Source organism: Gossypium hirsutum, chromosome A11, assembly GCF_007990345.1.
Source record: "Gossypium hirsutum isolate 1008001.06 chromosome A11, Gossypium_hirsutum_v2.1, whole genome shotgun sequence".
Classification (NCBI taxonomy): domain Eukaryota; kingdom Viridiplantae; phylum Streptophyta; class Magnoliopsida; order Malvales; family Malvaceae; genus Gossypium; species Gossypium hirsutum.
Window position 1 is genome coordinate 8,551,442 of NC_053434.1, and position 27,801 is coordinate 8,579,242.

The following is a 27,801-nucleotide window of genomic DNA, read 5'->3' on the forward strand; positions in this document are numbered from 1 at the left end:
ATGGAATGATCAACTTCATCAATCTCAAGACCAAGTCAGAAGCAGGGACTACGTCATGAGCGAAGCTTTGACTCAAGTGCGAGAAGTGGCTGATCACTTGCAAACTTAGCAGTACAAGCAGATGTGCTGAGTTTAAAATACGAGTCAGAATCAGACCGAGGACAAAAGCTAGCTTGGCTTCTTAGGCAGGTCAAGGCCTTAAGCATCAGGGCCAAGCCTTATATGTAATCTATTTTATGTAAAGAAACTTGTTTTCTAGAAAAGTTACTCTAATGAAATCGAATTGGAATCAACGCATTTTTTGCATTCATCGCATTCACTGCATTCATGCATCAACATTGTATCATATGCACTAAAACTCACAAGAAACCCTAAAAAATCATGGCCATTACCCTGGAACATCGTTACGGTACAAGAGAAAAAACAAGGGCAATGGACCAAAGGTTAGAGAATTGGAACAAATACAAAAAGAGATGCAGGATCAATTACAAGCACGTATGCAAGAACAGCTTGCCAAAATCTAGCAAGATATGAGGGACCACATGTTGGAGTCCCAGAAAAGCATGATGGACCAATTAACTCGTCTATTGGCTGGCGAATTAGAAAAAGGGAAAAGCCCTTTGGTCAATGCGGAAGAAGATAATGAAGATCCTACCTACCCTCCGGGTTTTGCCCCAGCAGACATTCAGACACAACCTGACATGTACCCAAGAAGGCCATCGGTCATGATTAGGCCCCAACCATTTCAGGCCGGTGCTTCGGCACCGATGAATTATCAGGCCGGCTCAGGCTCTAATCCGGGGGACAATTCAACCAATCCTGTGGTCCTCAATCTCGATGAAGTAATAGAAGCAGAAAAGACAAGGGTAGAACTCCCGAGAGAGCTTGAAGAAAGGTGTAGATGGTTGGAAGAAAAAATTAAAGAAACGAAAAACACCGACTATCGTGGTGGAATCGACGCTAAGGAATTAAGTTTGGTTCCGGACCTGGTACTCCTTCCCAAGTTTAAAACTCCGAAATTTGAGAAATACAACGGGACTAGCTGTCCCGAAGCTCACATCACTATGTTCTGCAGACGAATGGCGGGCCATGTCAACAATGACCAGCTATTAATTCACTGCTTCCAAGAAAGTCTGGTTGGGGCCGCTTCTAGATGGGACAACCAGCTGAGTCGCGCCCAGATCAGTTCATGGAAAGATTTAGCACAAGCCTTCATGAAGCAATACGGTCATGTGGCAGACATAGCCCCTGATAGAATCACTTTACAGAATATGGAGAAGAAGCATAATGAGAGCTTTAGGCAATACGCCCAGTGATGGAGAGAAGTGGCCACACAGGTCCAACCTCCTCTGTTGGAAAAGGAAACCACTATGCTCTTCATCAATACCCTGAAGGCACCTTTTATTAACCACATGCTGGGTAGCGCAACCAAGAGTTTTTCGGACATAGTAATGTCTGGAGAAATGATAGAAAATGCCATAAGATGTGGGAAAATAGAGGCTGAGGAAAATACTAAGAGGACAGCGCCGAGAAAGAAAGAGCACGAGGTGAATAATGTGAGCTCATACTCGAAGTCGATCACCGTAAGCCAACCAAGGTCAACAACTACTTGACAGCAGGGCCCTCCCCGACAAGAGCCCAACACAAAACAAAATAGGGAGAAACTTCAATTTACACCCATTCCAATGACGTATAAGGAGTTATACCAGAGTTTATTTGATGCACATGTCGTGTCTCCCTTCTATCTAAAGCCAATGCAACCTCCATACCCCAAATGGTATGACGCAAATGCCCAATGCGAATACCATGCGGGAGCCACAGGACACTCGATAGAAAACTGCACCACTTTTAAGAAATTAGTTGAAAGACTCATCAACATGGGGATTGTGAAATTTGATGATGCATCTAATACAGAGAACCCATTACCTAACCATGGGGATAAGGGAATAAATGTGATAATCCAGAGTTCGGGGAAAGAAATTAAGATGAATGTTGCAGAAGTGAATACCCTGTTGAAAGAAGTATGGAAAAAAATGGTGGAAAGAGGTTTGATAGAACAAAATTCGGGGGTCAGGCCTCGAGAAGCGAAGAATTATTGTGAATTCCACGATCAAGAGGATCACGAGATCCAAAAATGCAGCCAATTCAGGGCTTTAATACAAGGATTGATGGATAATAAGGAGCTGGAATTCTTCAAATATGTCGGGAGCCCAAGAGAAACAGATGTGTGTGCCTCCGAAGAGGGGTCGATGAAGGAGTTTCACAAAGTCAACTACCCAGTGGTTATCATATCACGTCCGAGAATGAATGAAGCTGGGGCACGAGTTGCGCCAAAGGTCGTGATCCAAAAGCCCGTTGCTTTTCCTTATAAAGATAGCAAAAGGGTACCGTGGAACTATAGCTGCAATGTGACATTCCCGGGAGAGGAGACCCCGATTAATGCATCAGAAAAAGTTTAAGATGAAGGTTTTTATACGCGCAGCGGAAGGCGTTATACCCCAAATACAAAAGCCGAGCAGGTTAAAGAAAAATCATTAGCAATTGAGCAAAAGAAAAAGAAGCCGGCGGGGCATGAACCAACTGTTAATGAATCAGTGACTGAAAAAGAAGCTAAGGAATTCTTAAAATTCCTAAAGCACAGCAAATATAGTGTCGTAGAACAGTTGCACAAACAGCCAGCGCGTATATCGGTACTGGCCTTACTTTTAAGTTCCGAAACTCATCGCAGCGCATTGATGAAGGTGCTGAATGAAACTTATGTTGCTAACGATATCTTTGTAAACAAACTAGACCACTTAGTCAACAATATAAGTGCCGACAACTTCATATTCTTCAATGACAATGAGGTACCGCCAGGGGGCCGAGGATCAACTAAAGCTTTGCACATCACGACTCGCTATAAAGGGTACACGTTACCGGGGGTATTGATTGACAATGGGTCTGCACTGAATGTCCTACCCCTATCTACGCTGAGTAGGTTGCCAGTGGATAGTTCCCATATGAAGACATGCCAAAGTGTAGTGAGAGCATTTGATGGCACGAAAAGGAGGGTAATGGGGAGAATTGAAGTACCCCTCTTAATCGGGCCGAGCACATACGAGGTAGATTTCTTGGTCATGGACATTAAGCCTTCGTACAATTGCCTATTGGGGAGGCCATGGATACACTCAGCGGGGGCAGTCCCCTTCATCGCTGCATCAAAAGTTGAAATTAGTGACCGAAGGTCAGTTAGTAACAATCAATGCTGAAGAGGACATCATCGCGACAATAACCAGTGATGCCCCATATCTGGAGACAAATGATGAAGCGATCGAGTGCTCTTTTCGATCTTTGGAGTTTGTGAACGCGACGTTCATCATCGAAAGAAATAGGATTCCAATGCCCAGGTTATCTGAGACTACAAGAATGGGACTACGGTTAACTGTGGGAAAGGGGGCTCTACCCGGAAGAGGACTCGGGAGATACCTCCAGGAAAGGATTAATGTACCAATGATGAAGGACAAATAAGACCGTTTTGGGTTAGGGTTTAAGCCGAACATGAAACAAAGGAAGAAGAAACTTGAGAAGAAGCAAGAAAGAAGGAGAGCACGATTGAGCGGGGGAGAAATCGAATGGGAACCAATGATCTTCCCCCATATATCGAAGACTTTTGTGTCTGGAGGGGTCATTCACTCCGAGCGGAAGACGTCGGGAAAGGAAATCTTGGAAGGAATGATGGAGAGTTTGGACATCAACGCCACATATGAAGAAGGGACGAGGGTAGAGAATTTGTCAGGCATTCGCCCCTATGAGCCGGGAAGTGTTCTGAATAATTGGACTGCGGAAGAGATTCCCGTAGTCTTTAAAACTAACTCAGAGTAATGTCCAAAACACATTTATTACTCTAGGCCTAGGAGTAACAAGTGTCATTTTGTGAAATAGGCTTATGTTCGAAATCGTTATTTCAATGAAATGCATATTTTTGACTTATTTCGTGCAAATATTCTTTTATTCTTTCATTCATGATCATACCAAACATATCATTGTTCTTAGATTCTCTTATTCTTTGCATCTTTCTTCACACCTACAACAGGTCTCCAGATATCAATGATGCGAGTGACGTTGCTACTAATTCAGAATCTCCTTTTGAGCGAGATATGTGTCTGGAGGGATCCCAAGACTTTGAGGATGACGGAGACTGTAACTTATCCCCTATTTTGTTAAGGATGGTAGAACACGAGAAGAAACAGATTCTACCCCACAAAGAGACTGTAGAAGTCGTGAACTTGGAAGATGAACTAGAAAGGAGAGAAGTAAAGATCGAAACTTGCATCACCACAGAGACAAAGCGGGACCTTATTGAGTTACTCCAAGAGTTCAAGGATGTCTTTGCATGGTCATATCAGGATATGCCTGGGCTAAGTATTAACATTGTGGTACACAGGCTCCCCATCAAAGAAGAATACAAGCCAGTTCAGCAAAAGCTTCGAAGGATGCGGCCCGATGTTCTGTTGAAGATAAAAGAGGAAGTCAAGAGGCAATTTGATGTTGGTTTCTTACAAGTAGTTAAGTACTCGGAATGGGTAGCCAACATCGTCCCCGTCCCTAAAAAAGATGGAAAGGTACGGATGTGTATAGACTACAGAGACTTAAACAAGGCCAGCCCGAAAGATAAATTCCCGTTGCCTCATATCGACACCTTAGTGGACAACACGGCAGGTTACTCACTCTTCTCCTTCATGGATGGTTTCTCAGGGTATAATCAGATCAAGATGCATTCTGAAGACATGAATAAAACCATATTTGTGACCATGTGGGGAACCTTTTGCTATAAAGTAATGCCGTTCGAATTTAAAAATGCGGGAGCAACATATCAGAGAGCCATGGTAACCCTATTTCAAGATATGATGCATAAAGAAATTGAAGTCTATGTCAACGACATGATCGCCAAATCTCGGACTGAAGAAGAACATGTGCAAGTCTTGAGGAAATTATTTTTGAGGTTGAGAAAATTCCAGTTGAAACTCAACCCCGCAAAATGTTCATTCGGAGCCAGGTCTGGAAAACTGCTAGGATTCGTGGTCAGTGGAAAAGGGATTGAGATTGATCCAGATAAAGTCAAAACCATACAAGAGTTACCTCCACCACGCACTCAGAAGGAAGTTCGAGGATTCCTAGGAAGACTAAATTACATCGCTCGATTTATTTCACAACTAACCGAGAAATGTGACCCCATATTCCGTCTCCTTAAGAAACACAACCCTGGTGGTTGGGACAAGGAATGCCAGAAGACCTTTGACAAAGTTAAGCAATATTTGTCTAATGCCCCAGTGTTGACACCACTTAATCCAGATAAGCCACTGATACTGTATTTGACGGTATTTGAAAATTCTATGGGATGCGTGCTTGGCCAACACGATGAATCGGGAAGGAAAGAAAGAGCGATATATTACCTCAGTAAAAAGTTTACTGAGTGTGAGACGAGATACTCGTTCATTGAAAAGTTGTGCTGTGCCTTGATTTGGACAACTCGAAGACTGAGACAATACATGTTGTACCATACAACTTGGCTGATCTCTAAAATGGATCCTCTGAAGTACTTGATGGAGTCGACTGCCTTGAACGGGAGAATGGCTCGATGGCAAATTCTACTTTCTGAATTCGATATAGTCTATGTGAACCAGAAGGCCGTAAAAGGGAGTGCGATAGCAGATTTCTTAGCCAGCAGAGCCCTAGAGGACTACGAGCCTCTGAATTTTGATTTCCCAAATGAAGATCTAATGTGCATAGCAACCACTGAAGAAGACCCTCAAGAAGGTCACCTTTGGAAGCTAAACTTTGACGGAGCATCAAATGCCGTGTGTAACGGAATCGGGGCAATTTTGGTGTCCCCGAACGAAGATCATTATCCATTCACTAGTAAATTGAATTTTGACTGCACGAACAATATGGCAGAATACGAAGCATGCATCATGGGAATACGTGCGGCCATAGAACGTAAAATCAAGGTGTTAGAGGTATATGGAGATTCTGCCCTAGTGATTTATCAACTCAAAGGTGAATGGGAGACAAGAGACCCCAAATTGATCAATTACCGGAGGTTGATCCTTGAGTTAATTAAAGAGTTTGATGATATTATCTTCTACTACCTCCCACGAGAAGAAAATCAGATGGCTGACGCCCTAGCAACTTTAGCTTCTATGATTAAGGTGAACCAACCAGAGGATGTGAAACCAATCCAAATGAGCATTTACGAGGCCCCGGCTCATTGTTACAACCTCGAAGAAGAAGAGGAAAATGATGATCGCCCTTGGTACCACGATATCCTACGATATGTGAAGAATCGCGAGTACCCCGACCAAGCTACTGAGAACTACAAAAGAACGTTGAGAAGACTGGCCAGTGACTATGTCTTAGACGGGGAGATCCTATACAAAAGAAGAAAGGATCAGGTACTGTTAAGATGTGTAAACGCCATTGAGGCTAAGAAAATCTTGGAAGAAGTCTATGAGGGCGTCTACGGGACACATGCTAATGGTTTTACAATGGCTAGACAAATTATGGGGTTCAGTTATTATTGGTCCACCATGGAAGGAGACTGTATTAACTACGCCAAAAGATGTTATAAGTTCCAAATCTATGGAGACAAGATTAATGTACCTCCCTCACCTCTGCATGTCATGACTTCGCCATGGCCTTTCTCGATGTGGGGCATGGATGTGATTGGGCCAATTTCACTAAAAGCTTCAAATGTGTATCGTTTCATCTTTGTGGTCATCGATTATTTCACCAAATGGGTGGAAGCCGCTTCATATGCCAATGTCACTAAATCAGCAGTTAGCAAGTTTCTGAAAAAGGAAATCGTCTGTCGATATGGAATGCCGGAAAGGATCATATCTGACAACGTATTGAATTTTAACAATAGCACGATAGCGGACGTCTGCAGTCAGTTCAAGATCAGACATCACAACTCGTCACCGTATCGCTCGAAGATGAACGGTGCAGTCGAAGCAGCCAATAAGAACATCAAGAAGATTGTAGGAAAGATGACAGAAACTTATAAAGATTGGCATGAGAAGCTACCATTCGCCCTCTATGCTTATCGAACGTCTATCAGAACTTCTACTGGGGCAACGCCTTTCTCATTAGTTTATGGGATGGGGGCAGTTTTACCTATCGAGGTCGAGATTCCTTCCCTCAGAGTTTTGTCAGAAGTAAAGTTGGATGAAGCGGAATGGATCCAGTCCCGATACGATCAGTTGAATTTGATTGAAGAAAAGAGGCTACGGGCTATTCGCCATGGTCAGATGTACCAGAAGCGAATGGCGCGAGCTTACAACAAAAAGATTCGTCCCAGAGAGTTCCACGAGGGAGACCTAGTACTGAAAAAGATCCTGCCCATATAAAAGGACTTCAGACGAAAATGGATGCCAAATTGGGAAGGGCCTTATGTGGTGAAGAAAGCCTTTTCTGGCGGAGCATTGATATTGGCTGAAATGGATGGCAAGACCTTATCCAATCCCGTGAATTCGGATTCGGTTAAGAAATACTTCGCCTAAAAAAAAAGAAAAAAAGAGGAGAGGCCAGGGTGAAAACTCGCAAAGAGCACCTTGAGACCAAAGGGATTTTGAATTGAAAACCCGTAAAGGGCGATTCAAATTTTGATCAAAGGTGGGGCATGCGATGGTCTTATGGTACCTAAATTAACAAGGAGGAGAGATGTTACATCTTGGGACATCTGCAAGAGTACTCTAGATCCCCTAAACACATATTGGGCAAAAAAAGGAGTCTTCAAGAAGTCAGTACAGAGAAACTCACGCTGCGATATCTGGGGCACCTATTCCCTTTTATTCATTTTGTATTCCAGCAATGTTTGTTTTTAATCTATTCCCTTCAAATGTTGTTTCTGATAAATTTCAGTTTTGCCATTGTTATGATCTTTTTCAAGAATTTTGCATTGAAATGATGATTAATGGACTAAAGTCATTTTCGTAAAAAGAGTTCTACATATTACTCTGAAAGTTTCTAAATAGTACAGGAACCTGAAACAGGACTATCTTTTTTAGAACTAACTAAACTCAAAGATTGAAAACATCTGAGAAGAAAGAGTTTAAATTGGGACTACCTCTTCGGGTCTTCTGTTCAAATTGGAGCTGAACAAAAAGACAGGGTACCATTTCAGTGAAGGAACCTTGATGAACAAAGAGCAATGGCAGTCTAAACAGGGATTCACGCTCACAATATGCTACATTCATACATTCATAGATCATTCATAATGTATCTAATTAGGAGCATTTGATTCACTTTAATCATAGCATCCTAATTCTTTGGCATAAGCATAAATACATGGAACTGATGCTACAGGTCATGTCCCTAGAATCAGTGAATTCACAAAAGCCTTAAACCCCTAAGCAGTAGGGTAACAGGTTGAATTTACAGACCTTGACCCCCTAAGCAGTAGGGTAATAGGCTGAAAATTACGGATCTTGTCTCCCTGAAGTTGCAGTGGAACAGATCGAATCCAGCAAGTCTCATCTCCCTGAAGTCGCAGTGGAGTAGACTGAAGATTTACAGATCTTACCCCCTAAGCAGTAGGGAAACAGATCAGAAGTGATGGGTTTCAACCCCCTAAGCAATAGGGTAACAAGCCAAATTTTCAAACCTTAAACCCCTAAGCAGTAGGGAAACAGGTCGAGCTTTAACCCCTAAGCAGTAGGGTAACAAGCTGAATTTTGAAGATCTTATCATCCTAAGCAGTAGGTAAACAGGTCGAGCTTTAACCCCTAAGCAGTAGGGTAATAAGTTGAATTTTGAAGATCTTAACCCCCTAAGCAGTAGGGAAACAGATCAAAGAGGATGGGCCTTAACCCCTAAGCAGTAGGGTAACAGGTTGAAAATTACAAATCTCTTTTCTTTGAAATGTCAGTGGAGAGCACATCAGACCTCCTTGAAGTTTCAACGGGATAGATTGAAGTTACAAGTCTTATCTCCCTAAAGTTGTAGTGGAGCAGACTAAAGATAGAAAATCTTATTTCCCTGAAGTTGCAGTGGAACAGATTGAAGCTAAAGTACAGATCTTATCTCTTTGAAGTTGCAGTGGAGCAGATCGAAGCCATTAACCTTATCCCCTAAAGTTGTAATGGAGCGGACTGAAGATAGCAAATCTTACTTCCCTGAAGATGCAATAAATCGGAGTGAAGAAACAAGATTGGAATGAAGCTACTTGGAGAAAAGGAGCTCTAAACAAGTCAAGACCTGGTGAGACTAAGCAAAATTGGTCTTTCTTAAGTCTTTGCTCTGTTCCCGTTACACGACAACAAGCAAAGAGGGACAGCTGTACAGCCCAATTTTGGGGCCCAAATAAAACCCACTAACCCCTAAATACTCACTAAACCCCCTACAACACCAAATAAAACCCAATAGCAGCCCAATTCAAACCAAATAAACAAACAGACCAAAACCGACAAGCCCAATGCAAACCCAAACTACCCACTACACACTAAACCTACCCAAACCCCAATCTAACCCTAAAATTTAGGGTTTCAGAATTTGAAACCCTAAATTACTTATCCCACCGCCCCATGTCAGAATCTGGCCACCGCCTCTGCTCCACCGCCACGGTCACGTCAGTCACCCACTTGCTCCACTACCTGCAAATATTAAATAGAGAAAAGATAGGAAGTAGAAAAGAAACATGTAATGGCTATATATAAAGCCGAATCAAAAACCATGAGGGTCGGTTTTTTGAAAATGAAAAGCGTTTAGATATTAAAGAATACAAAACAAAGATTTCATCAACATCAAAAAGCAAAAAAAATGAAATCTCAGCAAAATCAAAAGGCAGAAAACAGTTCAAACAAAGAATCGAAATCTAATATTGCAAGGTGATTTTACCATCATCATTGTCTTCTTTCTTTTTCTTCTTTTAATCTATTTATTCACATGCCTATACATATATAAAATAGCAAAAAAAAAATAGAATAAAAAATTTACCTTGAGCGATTTCCGGCCATCGTACACGGTGGCCGGCACGGCGGACGACACGGCGGCGAACGGTCGGCTCCTCGTCGGTTTCTGGGCTCGCTGCAGAGAAAGGAGAGAGGGAAAGAGGGTTTCAGCCTTTTTTTTGCTGGAAAGAATGAAAAATGAAGTTTCAAAAAAAAAACTTGACTTTTAAAGGCCCCCGGTACGACGTCGTTTTGGGGCGTGCATTTAGCACCCAAAACGACGTCGTTTAGCGATCCGATCCATGACCCAACCCGTCTGCCCGAAGGATCCGCGTATTTTTGCAAGCATGGTCTAATTGCTTGCGCAGTCCTTCCGCTTTTTGTACATTTTGCAATCAAGTTCTTATTTATTTTAAATTAACCCAGAAATTTGTCGCGTATTGCGATTTGGCCCTCCCTTCAGTGATGCGTTTTAAGGGCTCGGGAAAATTTCCCTTTTGGCCCTCCGCAGTCGCGCGCGTTTTCAAATTAGTCCATTTCTCCTTTATTATTTTTTAATCGACCCCAAAACTTCATTTTGTTTCGAATTCAGTCATTTTTCATATTTAATATATATATTTTTGTATTATTTTTGCCTTTTTTATTTTCTAACATTATTTATCATTTTATTTATTATTCTCATTGTTATTTTTAGCATGTTTATACTATTATTTAGTAATCTTTTTATTTTCCATTTAACACTTATATATATATTTTATATGTTTATATATTATTATTATTTCCAATATATATTTCATGTATACGCATTTAAATACCATATTATATACATATATGTTATATCTATTTTGCCCCCATTATATTTGATAATAATATTAGTGTATGTATTATTATATGTGTATATATCTTTAACCTATACATATACGTCTACATTTATATATTATTATTAATTTTTGGTATTATTGTTTTGTTAATGCATTTGTGTATCATATATGCATCCTTCTAATATATATATATATATATAATACTCCATATTATGCACATGTATATTAATATTATACATATCATATATATTATGTACATCTATATTGTAAATATCATATTGTTTGTACATTCTATTATGTATATTTTTATGACTATTATGTACTCATTTCATATATATATCCCGTATATTTTTAATATGTCATATATCCTTTTTTTGTTTGTTTTGTTTGTTTTGTTTCTATTATTATATATATATATTTTAATACCATATGTATTATTATAGTTTTATACTATTGCTATTATTATTGTTTTCGTCATCATTGCCATTTTTCTTTTGTCATGTTTTATGTATTTTTATTCGATGGTTTTATTTTCCTCATGCATTTGTCTATATTTACACATTACCAGGCTTGCTATTATTTCATTTTTATATAATTGCTCACATTATTATTTTGATATCGTCACGCTCATTATTATACATTATTATTAATACTAAAATTTGCTTTTATAAATCACGTTATATTTTTTTACTCTATATATTCTAACAATTCTCTTATAAAGCAATATCCTGTATTAGGTAATTCGAGATAATCGTGCTCTAACTTACTGGGTTTCAACTCTTCTCATTTAACCTAAATAACGGAATATATTCTTTTTAAATCATTATACGAGTTTTGAAAAATGCTTATTCTCGAAGATGCGAGGTGTTGTGCCCTAACTTACTGGGTATGACATTTTGTCATCTCGAAATAAGAATTTGTTTTGGAATAAAGGCAATATTCGATGTTTGAAAACTCGAGAAAACGTGCCCTAACTTACTGGGTTTCGATTTCTCTCGTTCACTCTAAATAATCGAATACCCTTTAAAATACACAGATTTTATAAAAGGCAAACTCGCTCTCGAAAATTCGAGATGTTGTGTCCTAACTCACTGGATATGACATTTCATATTTGAGACGAGAAGGTCTTTAATATTTAAGTATTTTCTTTACAAAAAAAAGATCGTATTTCAAAAGTTTTCCAAGTTTTCAATCTTCGACACTAAGACACTAATTAATCAACTAGGTACCAATTTTGGGCGTATCGAGGGTGCTAATCCTTCCTCGTGCGTAACCGACTCCCGAACCTGTTTTCTTGATTTGCGTAGACCAAAATTGTTGTTTAAATAAATCAAGTTATTTATTAAAAACAACCACTTTAACGAGGTGACCCGATCACACCTAGTCAAAAAGGATCGGTGGCGACTCCCGTTTTTTTGCGTTTATTTTCAGAACCCAAGTCGATTCCCGTTTCACCAAAAAATGGTTACGACAATCACCATTTAGACTAAAGGGGTTACTTGGGATATTAGAGGTTATGATGTTTTCAGAGGAAATACCCCATTTATGTTAAGTACCTTCTTTATGTTAAAATTTTGCTCTAGAATATATATTATATGATTTAGTATAATTACCAAAAGTTATGTGAAAACTTTGCTATAGAATATATATTATATTATATGATTTTACATCAATAAATATTATTAGGGAACATATCAGTCCACTGAAACAGTGGTAATAATACAAAAGACCTTAAGACCACAGCAGCACAGACAAATAGAATATCTAAAACATCTTCAAAGTAAGCTCCAGAAAACAAAAGCTACAGCAACATAATTCCATAGTCAGCTCCAAAGACAGTGCAGAAAAGGCCAAAGCCAATGAGCTAAACTCCCTTGATACATGTCACCGCAGCTCTTAAATGGAGACACAACGTGTTGAAAAATATTATATGATTTGGTAGGTAAAAAAAATCACTCTACTCCCCCTTAAATTTGAAATTGAGTAAATTTATCCCTCTCAAAATTGAGCAAGTGAGAACAATAAATAACAACAATGACATTTTCCGTCCAAAAATCCTATGCGACAAAAAGTAAAGATAAAGTTTTATTTCCAGGTGTTGAGTTCTTATTCGACCATGTAATTTAAATTGAACACTTCATTTCCAATCTAAGAACAAAAAATTAAATTTCTAACCCAGTGCCAGTAGCCCATTTACCCACCACCCAATCCTATTTAATCAAAACCTCAACAAAAGAAATGGTAGAAAGTAGAAACTCAATCTTAGGCGATTGCCTAACATTTTCGAAACATGTTTTTTGGATTGCATTATTTATTATTGTTATTTGTTGATTTTCGAAATTAACAAAAAATGAATTTATCCTTAATTTTTGAGAGGAATTACTTTCTTCAATTTCGAATTTAAGATGGAAAGACCTTTTTTACTAATTTAGCATAATTATCATAAGTAAACAATTATTAAATAGCGTAGTTAATATTAATGTCGTAAAATAAGTCAAAATTTGATTTACTCGCAGTAAAAGTTAAAGTAAGATATTAGGTAATTAAATAATTATAATTATTGTCAACTGCAATTTTATTCAATGTTTCCGTAAATTTAATTTATTAGGAGAAAATAATTAATATATTATATTATATTTGCAATAACAATATTTTAATTATTAAAATTAGATTTACTTGACAATAATATAAACGTAGAAGTATACAATATAATAAAATGTTTAAGTAATTATAATTATAATACTATATTATATTTAAAATAATATTTAAAAATTACTTAGTTATTCATAAATTTAATTCTAAATTTTATAATATATGTAATTAAAATTAAAGATAACTTTTATAAATTAAAATTCTTTTAACATTTAAGATTGTTTTAATTAAAGTTAAAAAAAATTGCATGTTAAAGTATGTATATTAAAAAATGTACACTTGGCACAATAAAAAAACTAAGCAAAATTAAGTAAACTTTTCTTATTTGCGAGAATACCTTGCCATATAAATGTATGGCAGATTTGGTTTTAAATCAGGAATAGAGTTGTGGGAAATACGGTTTCCATGGCGGAGCATGTTAAAGTACTTCAAGAGGATAGGGCTTACGGTGATGAAGTGATTCATGGTTGCTTTTCAAAGGTTTGGTGTTGGACGCCTCAAAGGATTGGTCTCAACAACTAACATCTTCATATTCTTCTTCTTCCTCTTTCTTCTTCCAGCTCTCCTAAATTGGATGATATTGTAAGAACCTATTCTGCAGTACTTAAAAAAAACACTTCTGGTTCAAAAAGTATTTTTGGAAGAAAAAATATATGAAATAAGTTGCTTTTGACTGAAATTTTTAGTTATTCTAAAAAGGAGAAACAAAAATTTTTAGCTTTTCTTCTCCCAAAAACACTTTTAGTGCTTAATTACTTTTTCACCCTTTCAATAACATAGTACTTTCCCTTTTTTTCTTGGTGTTTAATTACAAATATGTTAAAATCATTAATTAAAAAATAAAAAAAGTTTTTTAAATTTTTTAAAAAATACTAATTACAAATATTTAATGGTTATATTTAAATATTTAAAATATAGTTTATATATTCTAATTAAATTTTATAAATAATTAATATTTATTGCTTAAAAATATTTAAAATTTATATTTCATATATTAAAATATTAACAACAAGTTATAATAATTTTTTTTATATTCTTACTAAAATATAATAATATTAACTAATTTAAATATTAATTAAATACATATTTATTACTTGATAATAATATGTCTAAAATAGACATTTTATTTCTCAAAAGTGCTTTTTGACAACAATAGTAATCACTCAAATTTTAAACCAAACTTTTTAAAAACATTTCTCAAAAATACTTTTTTACATCATTTTTCAAAAGCACTTCTCAAAAGTATTACTAAATTAGCCCTAAGTCTCCCCCAAATCGAAACTTGTTGCTTTCCTTCATCTTTATACATTTTTTAATCATTTTTAATAAATAAATTTTGAGAAAAAAAACAATATTTGATTTTTATTATGTCCACTTATATTATGATAATAATAATTGAGAATAAATTATATTAAGATTTTCTTAAAAAATATTTTTTTAAGCACAAATAAAATAGTATCACGTCATTAAATTTTAAAGATAACAAAATATTATTATACACTCATCTATATCTAATATATTCTCCAACTTAATTTAAATTTAATTAAATTACTTAAAATAATTAATTTTTTAATTATAATTTTTTTCTTCTTTTACAATTTTAATCATTTTTTTCATAAGTTAATATTTTTTATTTTTGTGCAACCAATTTGAAAAAAAAGTAGTAATTTTTGTGCAGTTTTTTTCATGTCATTAATATATAATTTTGGTACCCTAAACCCTGAACCTTAAACCTTAACCTCGAGATTCAAAGTTTGATTTCAAAATTTAAGGTTCAATGTTCAAGTTTAAGGGTTTGAAGTTATGGGTTACGAGTTCAAGGTTCTAGGTTTGGGGTTCTAAGTTTTGGGTTTAGAGTAAAAAAAAAATCAAAATTATATATCAATAACATAGAAAAAAATTGTTGAAATGTATTAAATAATTGAAAATTGATCATGAATAATGTTGTGGGAATGGTTCATAAAATAATTTCTCTATGGATTGAGTGTATAATAATAATTTCATGTTTTTAAAATTTGATGATGTGGCCAAAATTTATTGATGGTTAAAAACCTTAGTTTTTAGGATCATCCTAATACAAGTTATTACCGTAATAATTATAATAATAATAATAATAATGTTTTTTTTAATTTTAAAAGATTAATTCATTCAATCTTTTTCTTTAATTTGTAAAAATTCGATCTATATGTTTTATGAAAATTAAAAAATTAATCTATTTATTAATAAACACGTGAACTTTATATGAAAATTAAAAAGTTAATCTATTTACTAGTAAACATGTTAATTTAAATTGTTGGTTTTTAATTAAGTGTTGCTTATTCCTTATATAAAAATTGCTTGAATTACTTATTATAGGTTAATGCTTTAACAACAATGTTTAATTGTTAATTGGGCTAATCTCTCAGCTTTTTATAAAGTACGGTTGATCAAAATTTTATCTATACCAATAAGTGGTTGGGTATAATGGTAAGATACATTGCACTCTTAAAAAGAGGATTCAAGTTTGAACCTTGGGATGACATTGTTGGAAGGGGTAGTCAATGACTGTAAAATGAATATGAAGTATATAAAAAAAAATCACCAATTATAATTTGAGAAAATTGACTTGACTAACATTAATTGAGAAAATCGACCAAACTAAACCAACTTTGACTTGATTGGTTCAGTTAATTTTTTTTTAATTGACCCTTTTTTTTTTAGATTGGGTTATGATTATTAAATTGAGTTTATATGATAATATATTTATTATATATTATATAAAATAAATATATTTGAAATAACTAGAAAATAATATAAAATAACTCTAAACTGAAATTGAAATAACTATTGTGTTAAAATTTTCAGTTAAAATCAAGTATATATTTGTTCGAATAATTAGTTTTTTAGAAAGTTATTTAAGTGTTAGATTTTAAGTGGTTGAGTGAATTTGTATTATTCGTCACTTAAGTTTTGATTTAATTATAAAAGTATCAAATACTTAATTATTTTACATAATAACAAATATACTATTAGAGTTTCTGTTTTTTTTTTATATTTTTACATAAAATTTACAAAAACATAATTATGATAGGACTTTATCAAAATTTTATTTTTGTCCTTTTAACCAATGCTTTATTTGTTTTTATTTAAATTTTTAATAAATATATTTATTAGATAAAAATTTTCAACCATTTTGTGTCATAATATACTATATATTATAATTATTTTGTAAATTAACGGTTAAAAATTTTAATTCGATAAATAGGATTAAATTTCTCTAATGCATCTTAAATTATATTTTAATAAATTAAAATAAATAAATTAAATGTATAGATAGAATTCTATTTACCAAATAATTACTCTTTTATATATTTACAATCATGTATACTATATTTCCATATTTCGAATTTTGTTAATAAAAGATTAATGCAGATTTTTTGATCTACTTGTTTCTCAGCGGGGCATTCCAAATGGGCAGTCGATTTTTACATCACGAACTTCTAAAACTCATCACGAGAGGATTGAATTTCCTCTAAACTGCTCTAATTCAGTTAATTTACCCCAAACATGCCCGGAAAATTACCCGTCTGTGTTCCAGCCCCAGGAATCATCGGCTAGAACTTGCCCAGATTACTTCTGGTAGATCCACCAACATTTAAAGCAATGGAAGAGTTCGGGGATTACAGAAGACATGATCGAAAGGGGAAAACGCAGTGCGGATTTCAGGCTCTTCATTGTCAACGGAGAGGCCTATGTGGAGAAGTACAACAAGCCATATCAAACTAGGGATGTATTTACAATATGGGGCATTTTGCAGCTTCTAAGGTTGTACCCTGGAAAAGTACCAGACTTGGACCTTTTGTTCTTTTGAGGAGACGATACCGTGATCAAGAGAAGAAACTACAAAGGACGCTATGCTGCACTAGACCGCCGGTGTTGCATTATTGTGGAGAAAAAGCAGCACTGGACATTGTGTTCCCTGACTGGACCTTCTGGGGATGGTAAATTCTGCTACATATTGCCAAAAGTCACACGTTCTTAATGATATATCAATTTTTTAATTCTGATTACCGCAACAAATTTCTAATGGAGAAAAAATGTCAAGTGTTAAATAACTTTTTATTGCAATTAGCAAGCTAATCATATTTAGTTTACTTTGTCCTGGCAGGGCAGAGGTGAATATAAAGCCATGGGAGGAGACGTTGAAGGCAATAAAGAAAGGGAGGGAGAGGATCAAGTGGACAAAGAGGGAGCCTTATGCCTACTGGAAGGGTAACCCATACGTTGCTAAAGATCGGGTAGATCTTTTGAAATGCAACCTTTCAGATAAAAACAACTGGAATGGTCGGATTTATAAGCAGGTACTTCCTGAATTATTATGTTTCTTCTTTGTGTCATTGATGGGCAGGGCTTCTATAAATTGATTGAAATCATAAGAAACTTAGGCAACGCCAAGCCAAATGGATAACTCTGTGTCTGTAACTCTAATTTGTTATTAATTCAGGATTGGGGTAAAGAAAGTCAACAAAATTTCAAGCATTCTAAATTGGAAGATCAATGTTCCCATAGGTATATATATGCAAAACCCTTTTTCTTCTCCTCCTTATGGAAGGTTTTTAAAATTTAAATTTTAAACAACTTTCGGTCTAATGAGATTTTTCAACTTCGCTGCGGTACAATCCATATAAAGATATAAAATCTATATAGGAGTGACATGGTCTGTAAGTGAGAAATACATATTGGCATGTGATAGCATGACGTTGTTGATAAAGCCTAAATACTATGATTTCTTCTCGAGAAGTATGGTGCCGATGCAACATTACTGGCCTACCCGTCGCTAAAACAAATGTAGGGATCTTAAGTTTGCAGTTGAATGGGGCAATAATCACCCTCAAGAGGTACATATTCTCAGCAAATGAAAACATGGATTGCAATGAATTCAATCATGTATATCTCTCTCTTAAGAAAATATATAATGTACCTTTAATTTCACTTTATAAACTTGCAGGCACAGGCCATGGGGAAAGCAGGAAGCAAATTTATCGAAGAGACTCTGACAATTCAAAATGTGTACGACTACATGTTTCATTTGTTGAACGAATACTCCAAACTCTTGAAGTTTAAACCAACAATACCTTCAAAAGCCCACAGGGTCTGCGCCGAATCCGCAGCATGCTTGCAGAAAGGTTTATGGAAGGATTTGATGGTGCAGTCAATGGTGAAGTCTCCTAGTCATAAACTTCCATGTGCATTACCTCCCCCATATGAACCTCAAGCCATTCAAGCTTCTCTCGACACAAAATACAAAATAACAAGGCAAGTGGAGACGCGGGAGACAGAATATTGGAAAAAAACTAAACCATAAGAATCAATTATTACAAATACTGAAATAGCATTGAGAAACAGAGGAATTCCGACCTTTAGACTACAAGGGTTTACTTGGGATGTTATAGGATATGATGTTAAGTTCTCTGATGTCGCTTAGATACAGAGAAACTAAAAAGGGGAAATACCCCACAAATTAATAGAGATTATTGAAAAAGGAAATGCCTTGAATGGAGTTTTGAGTTATATAGGAAGGAATTAAAGAGCTCGTGCTTTGATGATGTCCAAGGTCATCTCACTTGGATCTGTTGCCTGCAACTCCGCTTGAATCCCATCCAACTGTCTCTTGAATTTGTCCTTGGAGCTTGCATAAAGCATCTTACTCCTCACCCTTGAGCCATCAGGTGACCTATACATAAATTATACACCACCACAAAGGAACAATATTATTGTAACAATCAGTTTGAGTTATTGGCAAGGGAGCAATGTGTTTGTCTTGGTACCATGCAAAGAAGAAAATCTTGCTTTTCTGACAATTCTCATCTGTGGTAAAATCATAGTCGAAGACAGCATAGCGGCATTCATGCTCAGGCAAGGAGTTGGTGAAATCTTCGTAAGTTTCTTGGGGACCTCCCAACTTGTCTACAATCACCTGTTGTGTCTGCTCGTCGATCTTGTACACGATGAAACGATAATTTCGCTTTGCTTTTAGTTCCAAAAACTTCAGCTTGCAATCATCGTTCACATACATTCCAGATGATGAATTTGCCTATTTATAGCACCACATATGTATTAACACCACTTAATAATAAATAACATGCAATGTTAAAACCATCGTCATTATTTGTTACGGATCCGCATAAAGATCATACTAACTTTTTTTCATAATTAATTTGAATGCTTAATTAATGGAAATAGGATATACAATTGCCACATGGAAAAATATGTGGTCCATTGAAATCAATATCTCTAAGCTTCCTTCATCTTTCATTTTCATTCTTCTTCTTCCTTTTTTCATAATCAATAATAAATATTACAAAGTTATATAGCAACCAACAATAATAATAAAAGAAAGATTTGGGAAGCATACCATTTTGTTCTTGAAATGAAGCTCTGGTAAACCTTTTGGCAATGGTCAGCAAGGGAAATAAAATCTGTCTGAGAAAATAATTAAGAGAAGAGAAAATAAATTGAATATCTGCTTGTGCATTCTGAATTATTTTAACTAGGGAAAACAGAAAATAAGAAATGCGAGGGAGGGGATGAGAGATATTTTAGGGTGGGAATAAAGGGTGGATTAATCAGAATTCATTTGCCTCAATTGCCATTATTTGTGGTAGATCTGTTCTTAGATCAGATTAAATTGTGGTTCAAAATTTTATTTTTCAGAAAAACAAAAATATTGACATTTATTAATTAACTATATTATATCTATATATATATTTACATTCTTTTAATTGAGTTTCACATTATTGAGGAAAAAATTAAAAGTTATTAAATTAATTAAATTTTGATTGTGACTTATCAAAGAAAAAAAAAAGGAAAATTGTATTAATTATTAAATTATTCTTATATTAGCATTTATTTTATCTAAAATTAATTAAATTTAAATTGAATTTAAAAATTAATTAAATTTAAATTGATTAAACGTTAGACTTAATCTATAGTGATGCCTAATAAGGGTATATAATAAATTTACCACTTGATTGCATTTGTGACTCAACTCGCTATAATATTTTAGTTATTATTATAATTATAAGTTGTACCCTGATTAAAAAATATATTTAACATGACTAATGGTTTAAAAAGTCTTTAAAATTTTCGATAAATTTAATTAAATTCTTGTAACTTTTTTATACTCAACTGAGTTTTTAAATTAATAAAATTGTTCAGATACACCATTTGACTAATATTAATCGTTACTGTTCATTTAAAAGTTAAGTCTATAATGAATTTGGACATAGGATTGTCCATATTCAACGTAAATTTAGACAGTTATATGTCCATATTAATTCAAAATGATTTTTTTAAATATATAAAGTTTAAAAAATATTAAAATTTAATTTTCTTTAAAAACTGATACGTGTATAAATTTTTAATTTTATTGGTGCCTTTTAGGATGTATAAAAAATATTTATAAAATAAATATAAATAATTTTAATTTTATTAATTATATGTGTAAAGATTTTTAAAAATATATATGAATATATCCGATTTAAAAAGTGTATCAATTATAGTCTATAGGGTGCATCAATTATTTTATAGCTTAAAAATTTTAAATAATTAGACATATTCATACATTTAAAAAAAACTTTACACACATGGTTAATAAAATTAAAATTATTTATATTTATTTTATAAATATTTTCTATACCTCTTAAAACGTATCAATAGAACTAAAAAATTATATGAAAATTAAATTTTATTATTTTTTAAACTTTATATAATTTAGAAAAATAGTTCAAAATGAATCTGAACATACAGTTGTCCAGATTCATTTTGGACTTAACTTTTAAATAGACTTTTTTAAATTTTAAACTTTATTTAATATTTTATAAATTTTAATAATATTTAAAAATTTATAAAAAATTTAAAAATAATTTTTTATTTTTTTGTCACAATTGTTATTTACATGAAGCGCAATATCAGCCTCGTTAATGGTCACGTCACCACTACAACAGTCATCATTAATCAAAAATCTATTTGACCAATTTTATTAGTTCAAGCATTCAATTCGATAAAAAAATCACAAAAACTTAAATTTATTTTTTCCGAAAACTTTTAAACAATTAAACTTATATAATATTAATTGAAAAGAACAAAAATAAATAAATATAGCAAAGTAGAGTTGATGTCATGGTCCACAAGAATTGTATATACCACTGAAATTTCCAGTAACTTCAGGCTTTTCAGCATCATCATATATATAAATAATGATTAACCAATCAGTTTAAAACGTGTGGAAACTTCAGAGTAAGACATCTGAATTTTCTTTTCTATCGCAATCTTGAGAGGATAAGCTCAATATAAGTTACGTAAGTAGCATAAATAATTCATATTTAATTAATAATCAATTTATAGATTAATTATATGCTCATGAAGTTGACTTGATGAGAAGAAGGATACCTATTCAATCAAGTAAAATATTTTTTAATTTTTTTATATTTAAATTTTTTAAAATGTTTTTCCGGTCAATAAAAATCAAGTCAATTGGATATATTATATTATTATATTTCCTATCTTGATTATGTGTAATCTTAATCTAGCAATTATACGACCAACCATGATCTTTAGATTAGACTAAAATGTTTTTGCTTTATAAAAGAGGGAAAAAAATATGCATGATTGCATGGATTGGTTTTCTTTTATCTCTAATTTATCATACATTTTTTAACTAATATTAATTAGAAATTTAATATATTATTTTTATGAATTCAAGAAAAAAATATTAACTAAATGTTTTTATTATTATGATTATTATTTCGATTAAGGTTATTAGGAGGTAGTTGTGTTTTAGGAACTAGATTAAATTAATTCTTCTATTATTAAATTGATAAATTTAGTCTCTATGTTATTAAAAAGAATAAAATAAGTTCAAAATCTAATTGAGTTAACATTTACGGTGTAAGAAATATTCTGTTTCAATAGCACTTTAATTCTAAACAAAAGATTTCATTTACATAACCATAAAAATTTTAAAAAATATAAACTCTATTAAACGATAAATGATATTTTTTTAAAACAATAAATGTTAACCCTATTTTAATTTGATATTATTTGATTCTTTTTAATAATACAAGAACTAAATTGATTCATATAATAATCGAGAGACTAATTTGATCAGATCTCTATAATAGAGAGACCTCTCAAATACATTTATCTTATTTTTTCATACCACATAGATAAAATGATATTTCAAATTGTATTTATGATGATATGTAATAAGATTTTGTTTTGATTTATAAATTAATACAATTTAAATATTCAATATTTTTAATAAATTAATACTTGATTTTTTTTTATTAACATGTTGGATAAAAACTTTGAGGTTGAACACGTTGGAGGACTTAACCACAGTTTTAAGAACTTTTCAATGATGCAAAATGCAGCTAATTCATAATATTCACTGCCTTTTCTTTGTAAAAAATACCTCGTACAGAAAAAGGCATCTTATTCAGATAATTTCTTTATATTGAAATTTAAACTTTAAACTTCTAATTTATACAAAAAAATATTTTTTAACCTGTACTTGCATCAATTTATAATTGCAGTTTTTGTTTATGCAAATAAAACCAAAAAAACCCAATATTTATAATATTTAAGAAAACTAAAATTTCAAAACAAAAGGTACAATAGTAATTCCACACGTTAAGTGAAACGTGTGGAGAAAACGAAGCGAGTATACTAATCGCAAAACATTCAGAGGAGTGTTGAAAGGGTGAAACAATATTAACTACGGTATAGTTGTCGTTACAATTCTTCATCGGTCGGGCCCTACACCGGTTGATAGTCCGGGTTTAACTCGATCCAAAAAATTAAAAAAAATTGGGTTTAAATTTTTTATTTAAGTTTAGTTTAAATAAAATATTAAAATTTGAGTCTTCCCTGTATTAATTTTTTAAAATTTATTTTTTATTTAAAATAATCTAAAAATATAATATATTAAATACACTAATAATATTAAAATAAATATTTTTTAAAAATTAAAAATAAATTAAAAAAATTATATAACACTAATATAAATACAACTTAACAAGTAAATATCTTTAAAATAATAACAAAAATGTTATATAATATCTAAATATTAACAACAAAATAATAATAATACAGTTATAAAAAGAGCAAAAATAATAACAAAATATGACATGTAAAATTTTTCATTGCAAATTTAAAACAAGCCTAAGGTCAAAAACTTTACTCGAAATCCAACTTATTTTGTAAACGAATTTTGCTTTTTATTCTATCCCAATTTTCAAACTTATATTTTGGCTAAAAAAACTTTTTTTGGACGGCCTACTGTGACATGTAGAACTCAAATTATCGTGAAATGTCACGATTACGATGGCCAAACAACAATACAAAACGGAGATTGATAATTAAATAATAAACTATAGACCCGCCCTTTCCCTCTCTCCTTCCTCTTTGTTTTTTATTCCGGTTTTGGTCACTACATAAGACACCAACCATTTATCTCTCAGACTCAGTCACCTCTTCCCTTTTTGTTTTCCAGAAATATAGTTGTTAGTTCGTTAATATTCGATCATCTTCTCGGCTAAGTTTCTGAGATGCTGGTCATAAGTCTTCAAGCTCTCTTTGACTTTCCTAACAGAAGATTTCAGTTTAATATCAAAGGTCAGTTTCTGTCTTTCTTATTTTCTTTAACTTGGATATCTTCTTTTTATTCTTTTTTCTGTTGCAATGTTCATTTAAGGTTTTTGCAACTCTTGATTATCTGATGGTTGAGTTTTCTTTGATTTGGACCATAACCTTACACAATTACTTCTGACTGTTACCCGTTCTGACATGGAATTTCAATTTGTCACATATATGCATTTCAGTTTCTTGAATGAAGTTCATCTGTTTTAAATTCATCCATGCATAGAGATTGATGCTTCTTGTCGATTTCCTTATATGATGCACATTTCATCATTGTTGAACTCTTAGTTTTCTTCCTTTTCTCAGGTGTTGTCGTATCGGCCGCCGATTATCTATAGCACTGCAGTGTATTCCTTTCCTGTTTTAATTAAGATAAACCATGAGTAGTTTCAAGTTAGGGGTTGAAGTCGTGGGGGCTCATGACCTTGTAGCCAAAGACGGGCAAGGTTCGTCCAATCCATTCGTGGAGCTTCATTTTGATGACCAGAGATTCCGCACCACTACTAAAGAAAACGATCTCAATCCAGTCTGGAATGAGAGTTTCTATTTCAACATCTCTGATCCTAACAACTTAATCAAGCTCCCTCTTGAAGCCTATGTTTACAGCCATAACAAAGCAAACAACACCAAAACCTGTCTTGGGAAGCTTCGTCTCACCGGCACGTCTTTCGTTCCCTACTCTGATGCGGTTGTTATGCACTACCCTCTGGAAAAACGAGCCATTTTCTCCCATGCACAAGGAGAGCTCGGTTTGAAGGTATTTTTAACTGATGACCCTTCAATCAAATTATCAAATCCACTTCCAGCAATGGAATCTTTTCTGGATACAGACGTAGGCTCAGGTTATGCACAAACTCCAAATTTCCCGAGTTCTCTTCCTAAAGAGAAAACTGATAAAAGGCATACATTTCATCATCTTCCAAATGCAAATCACTCGCAACAAAAGCAAAATTTTACCCCAATGCCACCCCAACAACAAATGAATTATGGAGTACATGAGATGAAATCCGAACCACAGGCAGCGAAAGTTGTTCACATGTTCTCAGGTTCATCATCACATTCACAACCATCTGATTATGCTCTTAAAGAGACGAGCCCATTCCTTGGAGGAGGACGAATTATTGGAGGCCGAGTCATACGAGGAGACAGGCCAACAAGCACTTATGACCTTGTTGAACAGATGAGATACCTTTTTGTGCGAGTGGTAAAAGCCCGAGATCTTCCTTCAAAAGATTTGACAGGCAGCCTTGATCCATATGTTGAAGTAAAAGTTGGAAACTACAAAGGAATCACAAAGCATTATGAGAGGAACCAAAATCCCGAGTGGAATCAAGTGTTCGCCTTTGCCAGGGAAACAATGCAGTCAACTGTGTTGGAAGTTGTTCTCAAGGATAAGGATTTAGTGAAAGATGACTTTGTTGGGATTGTGCGCTTTGATCTCCATGAGGTTCCGATGAGAGTTCCACCGGACAGTCCATTGGCTCCAGAATGGTATCGGCTACAAGACAAGAAAGGAGAGAAAAAGAAAGGAGAACTGATGCTTGCAGTTTGGTATGGCACGCAGGCTGACGAGACTTTTCCGGATGCCTGGCACTCAGATGCTTTTGCTCCCGGCGATAGCACTTCCATTGCCTCCCCATATATCCGTTCAAAAGTTTATCACTCTCCAAGATTATGGTATGTCCGAGTTAATGTTATCGAGGCACAAGACCTTGTTCCATCAGACAAGAACAGGTTTCCTGATGTATATGTTAAGGTTCAGATTGGTAACCAGATTTTAAAGACAAAAACAGTTCAACCTCGAAATTTGAATCCAATCTGGAACGAGGAGTTTATGTTTGTTACTTCAGAACCCTTTGAAGATCATCTAATATTTTCAGTTGAAGATCGTGTGGGATCTAATAAGGATGAGACCATGGGAAAGGCCGTTGTACCATTGAACTCTGTTGAAAAGCGTGCGGATGACCGAGTTGTCCGTACTCGGTGGTACAACTTGGAGAAATCTTTATCAGATGCCATGGTTGGGGATCGTGCAAAGAAAGATAAGTTTCATAGTAGGCTCCATGTTTGTGTCTGTCTTGATGGAGGATACCATGTGCTTGATGAGTCAACCCAGTATAGCAGTGATCTGCGGCCAACAGCAAAGCAGCTCTGGAAATCATCAATCGGTGTTCTGGAACTTGGAATTTTGAATGCCGATCGGCTCCAACCGATGAAAACAAAGGATGGGAAAGGTACATCAGATACGTATTGTGTGGCAAAGTACGGCCACAAATGGGTTCGAACTCGAACCATAGTAAATAGCCTGAACCCAAAATATAATGAGCAGTACACATGGGAAGTTTATGATCCAGCGACAGTTCTCACTGTAGGGGTCTTTGATAATTGTCAGATAGGTGATTCCAATGGAAACAAGGATATTAAAATTGGAAAGGTCCGGATTCGTATATCTACTCTAGAAACTGGTCGAGTTTACACACACAGTTATCCACTGCTGGTTCTTCATCCATCTGGTGTCAAGAAAATGGGTGAATTGCATTTGGCAATACGATTTTCATCGACATCAATGCTTAGTATGATGTTTCAATACTCTCGACCCCTTTTGCCAAAGATGCACTACAAAAGGCCATTGAGTGTGATACAACAAGACATGCTGCGATACCAGGCTGTGAATATCGTGGCAGCTCGGCTTGGTCGGGCTGAACCACCTCTCAGGAGAGAAGTAATTGAATACATGTCTGATGCAAATGCTCATCTTTGGAGCATGAGGCGCAGCAAGGCAAACTTTTTGCGCCTGACATCGGTTTTCTCAGGATTATTTGAAGTTGGAAAATGGTTTGGTGAAGTTTGCAAGTGGAAGAACCCAATGACAACAGTTCTGGTGCATTTCCTATTTGTAATGCTGGTTTGTTTCCCAGAGCTGATTTTATCAACAGTTTTCCTATACATGTTTCTGATAGGGGTATGGAAGTATCGTTATCGGCCAAGGTACCCTCCCCACATGGACAAAAGCCTCTCTTGTGCAGATGCAGTTTCTCCTGACGAACTAGATGAAGAATTTGAGTCCTTTCCTGCATCAAGGAGCTCGGATCTAGTTCGGATGAGGTATGATCGTTTAAGGAGTGTGGCAGGAAGAGTTCAGAGTGTTGTGAGTGACATAGCCAATCAAGGCGAGCGTCTTCAGGCACTCTTAAGCTGGCGGGATCCTCGAGCCACTACCATATTTGTGATATTCTGTCTTGCAGCAGCCATTGTATTGTATGTGACACCTTTCCAAGTGTTTGCTCTTATAGCTGGATTTTACTGTATGAGGCATCCCAGGTTTCGCCACAAGATACCCGCGGCACCAATTAACTTCTTCCGACGTTTGCCCGCCAGGACAGATAGTATGTTGTAAATAAGGTTATGGGAGATTTTCATGCAATTATCAGTTTTAGATTCTGGTTGTCCGGCTATGCTTTTAATGCCTGATTTCTTGCCAGTAGTTGTTTTTTGGTGAATGCTGATATAAAACTTTATGCATTCAGCGTTAGGCAACTAAATGGAAAGAATCAGATATGTGATGCCTTTGACTTAACTGCAAGAAATTGTCCCCATTGTCTGGTATCCAATCTGATCCATTGACTTAGGACACTCCCAAGGCATGTCAAGTCAAACTATTGTAGTCATAATTACAATTAGAGAATTTTTAATCATTCCCTTGGAGCTGTTGTATTGGCAAT

The 27,801-nt window shown here is 34.5% G+C and overlaps 2 protein-coding genes and 1 pseudogene across 2 annotated transcripts; 2 read left to right on the forward strand and 1 right to left on the reverse strand.

Annotated features, from left to right (window-relative positions):
* The first annotated feature begins 16,819 nt into the window (after positions 1–16,819).
* Positions 16,820–18,771, forward strand: LOC107923198 (O-glucosyltransferase rumi homolog; annotated as a pseudogene).
* Positions 18,283–20,110, reverse strand: LOC107923199 (actin-depolymerizing factor 10). Its single transcript, XM_016853418.2, has 3 exons — positions 19,794–20,110; positions 19,207–19,472; positions 18,283–19,112 (listed from the first exon to the last, which is right to left on the reverse strand). The coding sequence occupies exons 1-3, from the start codon at positions 19,794–19,796 to the stop codon at positions 18,962–18,964; spliced, it is 420 nt and encodes a 139-aa protein (XP_016708907.1). The 5' UTR covers positions 19,797–20,110; the 3' UTR covers positions 18,283–18,961.
* A 3,732-nt stretch (positions 20,111–23,842) lies between these two features.
* Positions 23,843–27,776, forward strand: LOC107922722 (FT-interacting protein 3). Its single transcript, XM_016852870.2, has 2 exons — positions 23,843–24,055; positions 24,386–27,776. The coding sequence occupies exon 2, from the start codon at positions 24,459–24,461 to the stop codon at positions 27,474–27,476; it is 3,018 nt and encodes a 1,005-aa protein (XP_016708359.2). The 5' UTR covers positions 23,843–24,055; positions 24,386–24,458; the 3' UTR covers positions 27,477–27,776.
* Positions 27,777–27,801: the final 25 nt, after the last annotated feature.

Excerpts from the sequence above, each read along its gene's own strand:
- LOC107923199 (XM_016853418.2), bottom strand. Across the intron at positions 19,113-19,206 it reads AAGATTTTCTTCTTTGCATG|GTCACCTGATGGCTCAAGGG; the intron begins GTACCAAGACAA and ends ATTTATGTATAG.
- LOC107922722 (XM_016852870.2), top strand. The coding sequence starts at position 24,459 with ATGAGTAGTTTCAAGTTAGGGGTTGAAGTCGTGGGGGCTCATGACCTT.